The sequence below is a fragment of the Charadrius vociferus genome, unplaced genomic scaffold, assembly GCF_000708025.1.
Source record: "Charadrius vociferus isolate BGI_N301 unplaced genomic scaffold, ASM70802v2 scaffold1079, whole genome shotgun sequence".
NCBI lineage: Eukaryota > Metazoa > Chordata > Aves > Charadriiformes > Charadriidae > Charadrius > Charadrius vociferus.
The window spans coordinates 3,576-12,685 of record NW_009650051.1 but is presented as its reverse complement, the minus strand read 5'-3'; the positions used below and the strand labels follow the sequence as shown (position 1 = coordinate 12,685).

Here is a 9,110-nt window from a genome sequence, read left to right as displayed (position 1 = left end):
TCTTCCTCTACTGTGCCTGCATGTCCCTGATCATCACTTTTGGGGGACCACTTGGGGAGGCAACCAATGGCTACATTGTGAGCACCTCTCTCTGTTGGGTGGCATGGGGGAAGATAGAACTCATGCAAAGTCCTTTCTGCAGTGAATTGGCACTTGTTTTTTTTTCCCCTCATGGTTTAATTACTCACTACTGCCTCTCTTCCCTGGACAGAGTGCCATGGAGTCGCTGCTGGGTGCATCCATGACCGGCGTGGTGTATTCCCTCTTTGCTGGCCAACCTCTCACCATCCTCGGCAGCACCGGCCCCGTCCTCGTGTTCGAGAAGGTCCTCTACAAATTCTGCAAGTAAGGATGGCTGCTGTGGCCACATGCTATGAGCACCTTCGGAATAAAGCAGGGATGGAGAAAAGATGTTTTTCTTCTGTTTTTCTTAGTGGTAGTTGGTAGATTTCAGTTGTCTTCTGTGTCACAGACTTCACACGCTGCTGCTTTCGTATGTGACGGTGCAGGAGCCCTCAGTCTCTGCAGGATGGATGGGGTAGTTCGGGGTTTTTAGGGTTAAAGTGAAACTGCAGGAGGAGGAGAAACCATGAGGATGTGGATGCCCAAGATGGGCTGCACAGGGAAGATGAGACAAATCACTCTGGTTTGGGAATGAGGGAAGATTTGCTTTCCTCTCAGTACAAACTCAGGCACTTTTTTGCATGATTCTTGCTGGAAGTAGGAATATATTTTACCCACATATCCAAATAGTTTCCTGGTCAAATGTTTTGATGATTTTTGAAAAAGCAGGAGCTTTTCTTGCAAAATGGATATTTTCCATGACAGTGTTTTTGTTGTGGCAATTGTGATGGGAGATTAACCCCCCTTACTGCAATTAAATTTATTATTAAGCTCCAACTGGCTGGCAGCAGGTCACTGTGCAAACCCAGGAGTTAGCACATGGCATGACCCTAGGATACCGAGGTATGTATTTGTAGTTACAGAGTCAGGGTTTTCTCTGTGTGCAGCATTAAGCTGAATCTTTAAGACCAAAAATCTATGAAGTGGCCTGTCTAGATTTAAAGGGAGAGCTACAAGCAGAGGAATAATTTTGGATCATTCTAATTACCTTTTCACCATCATGAAGGATTGCATTTTTTGAAAGAAAGAATTATCTACTTGTGAATCATTTAAAACAAAAGGGAAAAAAATATGCAGTCCTTCAGGAACTCCCATTTGACGAATTCTTCCTAAAATGTCAATGTGACTTTTGTTTGTTTGTTGGACTTTTTTTTGTTCTTTGGTGAAGCCACAGATTTCTGAATGTTACCTACTCTTTTTTTTTGGTATGAAAACAGTTGGGACTGCAAATTGAAGAAAAAAGTGACTACTTTACTTTCTTAACGCCATTGTTTCTTGAGTATTGAACTGGTAACTTTTGCTCTAGTAGTGCTCACTTATGTATTACTGAAGCGGAGATTACTTGCCGTCTTTAAACTTGAAGTGGTGTTGGGGTTTTTTTGGTGCTTTAGACCAATGATTTGCAGCTAGAATATCTGAGTCCTCCACATGATTAATTTAGTAAAGCCTCTTGAAACCTTAACCTGCAGTTAATCCTGGTCTTTGTGACTAAGGTCTGGCGCTCTTCCTTGAGGAGCTCTGAGTCTGGGCTGTTTCGCTGGACCACCTGCGCACCAGATTCAAGAGTGAAACACAAAGTTTATAACTCTTGAGCTGCTGCTCTGGCTGGATAATACTTGAGTGTGATACAGGATATTAGAAAAATGATATCAAGTAGTGCAGGCAAAAGTGCTGATAAAACCACAGTATATGGAAGGATATGAAAAATAAAGTTGAGAGAAAATAGCTGATGTTAGATTAGCTGCTATCGTTGGAAGAAGAAATGACAATGCTCATTCTTCATGTCACTCATGTCAGGCTCGTGTGCCCAAAGCCTTGTCTCTTCTTCGAGTGATGCTGGTTGGCCTAATGAAAGGTATTGCTGCTTCTCTCAGCAACTTTGAGAGCCAGGTTTTCAGGACCAGCAATGTCAGTGGACACAATAATGTCTTGTGAGTCACAGGTCACTCTTGTTTTAGTTAAAGGTGGCTTTCTTACTACTAAGTTGCAGTGCAAAAATATAACCTTGGCATTTAGCACGGATGTCGGCTAAAACTTGAGGTAATCAGATCTCTAAAGTACTTTCAGATGCACAGCTGATTGAAACAAATGGTCACAACCATAATCTTCTTTAAGGAGCCTAGCAAAGGCTTGTCTGTCTGCCTGTGTATCTGTCCCCTGCTGGCTTATACTCACGGTGACGCTCATGAAGCCTCTGGTGTACAAAGTGTTTCTACCTTTCTAAAGTCTCTCAGTTTACTCATTTATACTGATGATGCATGGTTAGATATAGGTAAGGAAATATATAGACTGGTGTCTTCAGCCCTGGAGAACAGATGAATCCATGCCAGCTGTCTCGAGAATACTTTGCTTAACAATAGCTTTTCTGTCCAAAAATAATCTTCGGGTTTCCCTCCTTCCCTTTCTTGCCACTCTCAGTGTTTTCCTCTATTATTAGGTGGCTGGGGCTGTAAGTGTTTTCAACTTTCTAGGTGTAAATATGTTCTACGTATTGAATTCAAATACTACCTGAAAGTGAGTGACTACCTTTAGCAGCACTTCTCCGCTGTCTGTGTAGTTCCGTGTGTCACTTATTCAGCTGCTGCTGATCGTTAAATATAAATCTCTGCTGGCAGCAGCAGTCCCAAGGTCATGAATCTTGGAGCAAGATCCTCCAACCCCCCTAGTTATCTGAGGTTTCCTTGCTGCACGTGCATTACCTCTGTGTCCTGACGCTCTGTTTTCCCACGAATGTCGGTATTTGCATGGAGAGTTTCACGGACCTGCCTGTGGACGCAATGGCCCCTACACGCCTAATGTCCTCTTCTGGTGCTGCATCCTCTTCTTCTCCACCTTTGTCCTGTCGAGCTTATTGAAGAAGTTTAAGACCAGCCGTTACTTCCCAACCAGAGTAGGTAGAAGACAGTGGCCAGCAGCAGTCTGCACACTCATTTCCCAAAATGGCTTTCCTGGAGCACTAAGCAGTGTTTGCCACCACTTGGTCAAACTGGGAAATGTTGACCTTGAAGGCCGAGCTTGGATGTCACTCACTCATTTCCATGAGTGCAAAAGGATCGTAGCATTTCCCACCTGCCTTGTGACCTGCCCTGCAGCGGTTTCTTGCCCAGACGGTGGGAAATCAGGTCTTCCAAAGTTGGTTGGTGGTTTTTTGTTGGTGTTTTTTTTCACCTTCTGTGCCTTGTGTGCTCAAGGGGAAAGTTGGTTCAAATGAGGAGCTGCCATAGAAAAAGACACAAAAGATACTGTTTCTTCCTTTCGAGGAGCAAACGATGCCTCAGTGCCTTATTCCCATTTTAGCTGTAGTGCAGATGTAGTAGCAGAGACATCTGTTTCCCTGTTTTTTAATATTTATTAGCTTTTTTTAAAGTTTTGAATTGAAACGACCCTTTTCCACTTAATTAAACTTTTTTTTTATTGTCTGACACCAGATCTCACAGGGACAAAGACAGCAGCAGTATCTAACCGAGGGATTTGGCTGCATGTCCTCAGAGTGATGGGAATTTGTTAACCAGCCTTCATGTTCTTGATGTCTTTAACTTTTCCATCTCATGGTATGGCCCCGTTTCAGCTCTGCTTTCTTGCTCCAGGTACCATCCACAGTAAGTGACTTTGCTGTTTTCCTCACCGTCGTCATCATGGTGCTCATTGACTTCATGATTGGGATCCCATCGCCGAAGCTCCACGTCCCCCACGTGTTCAAGGTAATGGGGTGTTTTGGTGTGGAGCTGCTTTCAGCCCTTGGGGATGCCACAAGGGGATGCTGGGACAGAACAGGGCTGAGTCTGGAGATGCTGGTGGTGTTACTATCTCCTCTTCCACCTCCGAGTGCGTCGTTTCCTTCTGGAAAAAGGAAGCCAGCCCCAAAACTTGAGAACAGAAGGATCTATAGGTGCTTGTGACGAGGACACTGGCACTGCTGAATCCCGTAGGAGAGGGTGACATGAAACCAGGGACAGGAGATGAGGCGCCACAGCGATGGAGAGGAAAATCAAAGCCAGTGAAGTGGCTGGTCTGGGAGTTGATCCTGACATGTGTTTTGGCTTTGTTGCAGCCTACCAGAGACGACCGCGGGTGGTTGATCAACCCCATAGGGCCCAACCCTTGGTGGACGGTGTTGGCGGCGCTTATCCCAGCTCTGCTCTGCACCATCTTGATATTCATGGACCAGCAGATCTCTGCTGTCATTGTCAACAGGAAGGAGCACAAGCTGAAGGTAAGGGGCTGCAAGAGCTGACCCCATCCCCACCCCACTCTGGGCTACAGGTGTGGGGAGAAGCTCCTATTCCAAGTGCTTTGTGAAGGTGTTGGTTTGGGCCAACGTCAGACTGTGTGCCAGGATGCTCTGCTGGATTAGTGATGTCACAGGGAGCAAACGAGAGGGGAGTTCAGATGAGCAGTCTTTCAGAGGAACAACTTAATTTTAGAGCAATATAGAAGTGCGTTTTTGTTTCCAAATGCCAGCAGGAGCTGGGGGAACGAATCGTTTTGGTGCACGTCAAGGGATAACTCGGGGTCACGTCTTGCTTGCCAGTAGTAGAAATTTCTTTGTGAATGAAACTAGTCTTTTGTTTGTTTGAGAAGTAGCTATTGCACAAACCTCCCAACTCCACTTTGTCTGAACTCCTGCCAGATTTTCACGCAAGGTGCTTGTGCAAAGACCGGATTCATCCTTATTTGTTGCCAATTCTCCTTTTAAGTTTTCAAGAGGGTGACTTGCACCCAAGTAGGGTTTGAGTCTGAGCTGCGAAGTTGTCCTTGCTCTTGTGCTACAGGATGCTCTGTTCCTTGTTTTGCTGCCCACAGAAAGGCTGCAGGTACCACCTGGACCTTTTCGTGGTGGCCATGATTCTCGGGGTGTGCTCCGTGATGGGGCTGCCCTGGTTTGTGGCTGCGACTGTCCTGCCCATCACCCACGTGAACAGCCTCAAAGTAGAGTCTGGCTGGTCAGCTCCAGGAGAACATCTCAAGTTTCGGGGATACAAGAGCAGAGAGTCACTGGCTTGATGATCTTTATGCTCATGGGCTGCTCGGTCTTCTTCACTTTGATGTTAAAGGTAAGAGGAAAATGCAAAACACCCAACAACCGTGAGCTTTTTGGAGGTTATACAAAACCAATCCCCTCCCTCCAGGCCTCAGGAGGTGTGGAGCAGAGGAGGAGGCTATCCCAAACCTTGAGGCTTGACCTGTGGTAGGAACCAGCCTCAGTTACGCTTTCCAGCCCTTCACACCCCAGTTTGGTGTCCTTGAGGCAAGGGAGCAGGATGACTGCTTTAATTCCCAGGTGTCTTTCAGGCCCCCTGTGTTTATGGGTTACAATTAAGTGGGTTCAGACCAGTACAGCTGCTCTCTTTCAAGCAGGCAGCACGTTATGGGATGCAATTTGCTCCCCCAAATGCCTCCTAACAGCCATTCCCAGTAGTTAAACACACCAAAATCATCCCCAGGGGCTTCCTTGTGTGTTCCTCCGACAAAGTGATCTCAGCTCAAGGCGAAAAGGAGGCACTTTTCTTTTGTATGTTGCCACAAGAATATGTAGAAATATTTTTCTGCCGTCACAGAACGTGGCATATAGTAGCATGGGTGAAATTGCCTATTTTCCTCTAACCCTTCAGGAAAATAGGATTATTCTAATGAAATGTAACTCAGAAGCTCAGCCTAAAGCAGAGCATTAACTCACTCACGCGCACGCACAAAACCTCTAAGGGTTAAGAGCCGACACACCTCTAACCCTGCGGAAACTGGAAAGCTTTAGGCAATTTTAGGCAGTGCCTATAGAAGAGAGCAGCAATACTGAAAATGCAATTACAAAATAAATTATTGCCTTCTCTTTTTTTTAATTTCCCAGCTTATACCAATGCCTGTGCTTTATGGTGTCTTTCTCTACATGGGTGTGTTGTTGCTCAGAGGGATTTAGGTACGGGCTCTTACAGCGTGCAGCTCCCTGCTATTTCATCTCCAGAGAAGCAGGAAAAAAGCAGTGGTGTGGGCGAAAACCTCTCCAGAAGCAGGCAGGAATTTTGTATTAGGAAAAGCTTGGTGGGGGCACAGGAGGTACGTAGGGTGGGAGGACCAGGCAAGTTCAGCGAGCTCTGTGTCATGGTTTGGGACAGGGCAGTGTTTGGTTTGGTGAAAATGGGGGAATTCAGTGGAAAGAGAAGGCAATTTCTACTGCCAGTGGAAATCCTCGCTGGGGGATTCAGTGGGCTCAGAAATGCCAAATAACAAATAGAAGAATAGAATATATTAAAAATAATTTTTATAGAAGAATGGGGGCGTGTGTGTGGGGTGGGTGAGATGGTGTGAGGAGAAGGACCATGATTCTATTACAGCGTGCAGCTCCCTGCTATTTCATCTCCAGAGAAGCAGGAAAAAAGCAGTGGTGTGGGCGAAAACCTCTCCAGAAGCAGGCAGGAATTTTGTATTAGGAAAAGCACCCTGGGCTGCATCCCCAGCAGCGTGGCCAGCACTGGGGGGACCCCACCTGGAGTACTGCGTCCAGCTCGGAGCCTCCAACAGCAGAAGGACATGGAGCTGTTGGAGCGGGGCCAGAGGAGGCCCCAGAGATGCTGGGAGGGCTGGAGCCCCTCTGCTGGGAGGACAGGCTGGGAGAGTTGGGGGGGTTCAGCCTGGAGAAGAGAAGGCGAAAAAGGGGAGACCTTCGAGCCCCTTCCAGTGCCTAAAGGGGCTCCAGGAGAGCTCGTGAGGGGCTCTGGATAAGGGAGGGGAGCCACGGGACTAGGGGGTACGATTTGACACTGAAAGAGGGCAGATTGAGATGAGAGATCAGGGAGAAATTTTTCACTCTGAGGGCGGTGAGCCCCTGGTGCAGGTTGCCCCGAGAAGCTGTGGTTGCCCCATCCCTGGAGGTGTTCAAGGCCAGGCTGGACAGGGCTTGGAGCAACATGAGCTGGTGGGAGGGGGCCCTGCCCAGGGAAGGGGATGGGACTGGATGATCTTGGAGGTCCCTTCCAACCTAAACCAACCTGATTCTATAATAGAAGGATGTGGAATGATTGCAATTTGGTGGGCAGCTCTCATGGGCACACTGGTTTATAGATGGAGCAAAGGGAAAATGGGTACTGCTCCTGGGAGGAACAAAGTGGGATCCAGGATTTCTCATTGCACGCGAGATCCTGAAAACTGCTTCCATGTCTCAACAGGGCCAGAAACTTTCCGCAGCCCCAAGGGGTAACTTTTCTGCTTTTATTTTGCAGTTCTTCGATCGCTTGAAGCTCTTTTGGATGCCGGCGAAACAACAGTCAGATTTCATCTACCTGCGGCACGTTCCCTTGCAGAAGGTGCATTTCTTCACCATGATCCAGCTCATCTGCCTCGTCCTGCTCTGGGCCATCAAGGTGTCCCGTGCTGCCATCATCTTTCCCATGATGGTAAGAGCCGGTGCTGCTTGGCAGTGGGACGCTTGCAGCGTCGGAGTGAGACGTAGCATCCTCTCTGACCTCACCGCCTCTTCCCTCTTATTTTGTGAAGGTTTTGGCTCTTGTTTTTGTCTGGAAAGTGGTGGATTTCTGCTTCTCAAAGCGGGAGCTCAGCTTTTTGGATGACCTTATGACAGAAAGCAAGAAGAAGTTGGACGATGCCAAAAATGAAGCCAGAGAAGAAGAGGTGGTGCCTGCTGTGTGCTCGGGGCTGGATGTCTCCCTCGGGCTCTGAGATTGCCTCTTTCTGTCACAGCTTCTCTTGAAATGTTGGGGGAATATCCGAACTCAATAGAAATAGATCCTGACCACCAGGATCCTGCATCATAACCTTTTTTTCCTAAATTAGCAGTGCGCTTAACATTTCAATAGCGGTATAATTTTTAAAGGAGCCATTTATAATAAATATTATAATATGATGGAAAGATTTGCTCATCAGGGTGGTTTTAATCCCCCCAAATGTTTGGAAGGAGAGGTCTTTACCCTGCTGTGCTAAGAGAAGGTCAGAAGGAGAGGGCAGCACATGGTGTTTTGCTGGGTGTTTAGTTTGCCTCCACTTTGACCATAGACAGAAAACTTTGATTTGTCCCTGTCTGTGTCAGGAGTCCCAGCAGATGATGGAAGCTGCTGCTGCAAAATCCGTTTGGCTGAAACTGGGCAAGACCAGCAGCTTGGATATCCCAAAGCAAAGCAGTGACAGGTAAAGCCCAACCAAGCAGCAGGACCCCTGGCGAGATTAGCCTGAAGGGCTTTGGCCAAATTTTCTCCGCTTTTCTCTTTGCTGAGCATCCCACCACCATGCACTCAGCTTGGTGGGAAAAGCAAATTTACGGGCAGGGCTGCAGGAGGTGATGGCAGGGCTCTGCCTCCGAGCAGAATGGCTGCACGACTCGTGTTTGACCCCCCAAAACATGCCTCATTGGTGACTTTACGGTGGCTGGAGATCCTCCTCTGTGAAAATGAGGAGTTGCAGGCCTGGTCTGTCCCAGCGGTGGTTTAAGGAGCCCACTCCTGGGCTAAACACCAGCAAGAGTTCCATATCTTCATGAATGACCTGGATGAAGGGATGGAGGGTACCACCAGCGAGTTTGGTGGTGACACAACAGCGGGAGGGGGTGGCTGATGCTCCAGAATGCTGTGCTGCCATACAGCGTGACCTGGACAGGCTGGAGAGCTGGGCGGAGAAGAACCTCATCAAGTTCAACAAGAGCAAGTGTCGGGTACTACATCTAGGGAGGAATAACCCCATGGACCAGTACAGGTTGGGGGCTGACCTGCTGGAGAGCAGCTCTGTGGAAAGGGAACTGGGAGTCCTGGTGGACAACAGGATGGCCATGAGCCAGCAATGTGCCCTGGTGGCCAAGAAGGTGAATGGCATCCTGGGGTGCATCAAGAAGAGTGTGGCCAGCAGGTGGAGAGAGGTCATCCTCCCCCTCTGCTCTGCCCTGGGGAGGCCACATCTGGAGTACTGCGTCCAGTTCTGGGCTCCCCGCAGAATCACAGAATGGTCAGGGTTGGAAGGGACCTCTGGAGATCATCTAGTCCAACCTC

The 9,110-nt window shown here is 48.0% G+C and overlaps 1 protein-coding gene across 1 annotated transcript; it reads left to right on the top strand.

Moving 5' to 3' along the window:
- Positions 1-947: 947 nt before the first annotated feature.
- Positions 948-8,779, top strand: LOC104292330 (electroneutral sodium bicarbonate exchanger 1-like; the record flags this gene model as incomplete). The annotated part of the gene is given in 11 exon segments (XM_009891688.1): positions 948-966; positions 2,799-3,013; positions 3,711-3,824; positions 4,175-4,336; positions 4,927-5,092; positions 5,095-5,177; positions 5,969-6,037; positions 7,338-7,511; positions 7,612-7,746; positions 8,162-8,259; positions 8,725-8,779. Coding segments are annotated over 11 exon segments (1,290 nt in total), but the record flags the coding sequence as incomplete, so codon positions are not given.
- Positions 8,780-9,110: the final 331 nt, after the last annotated feature.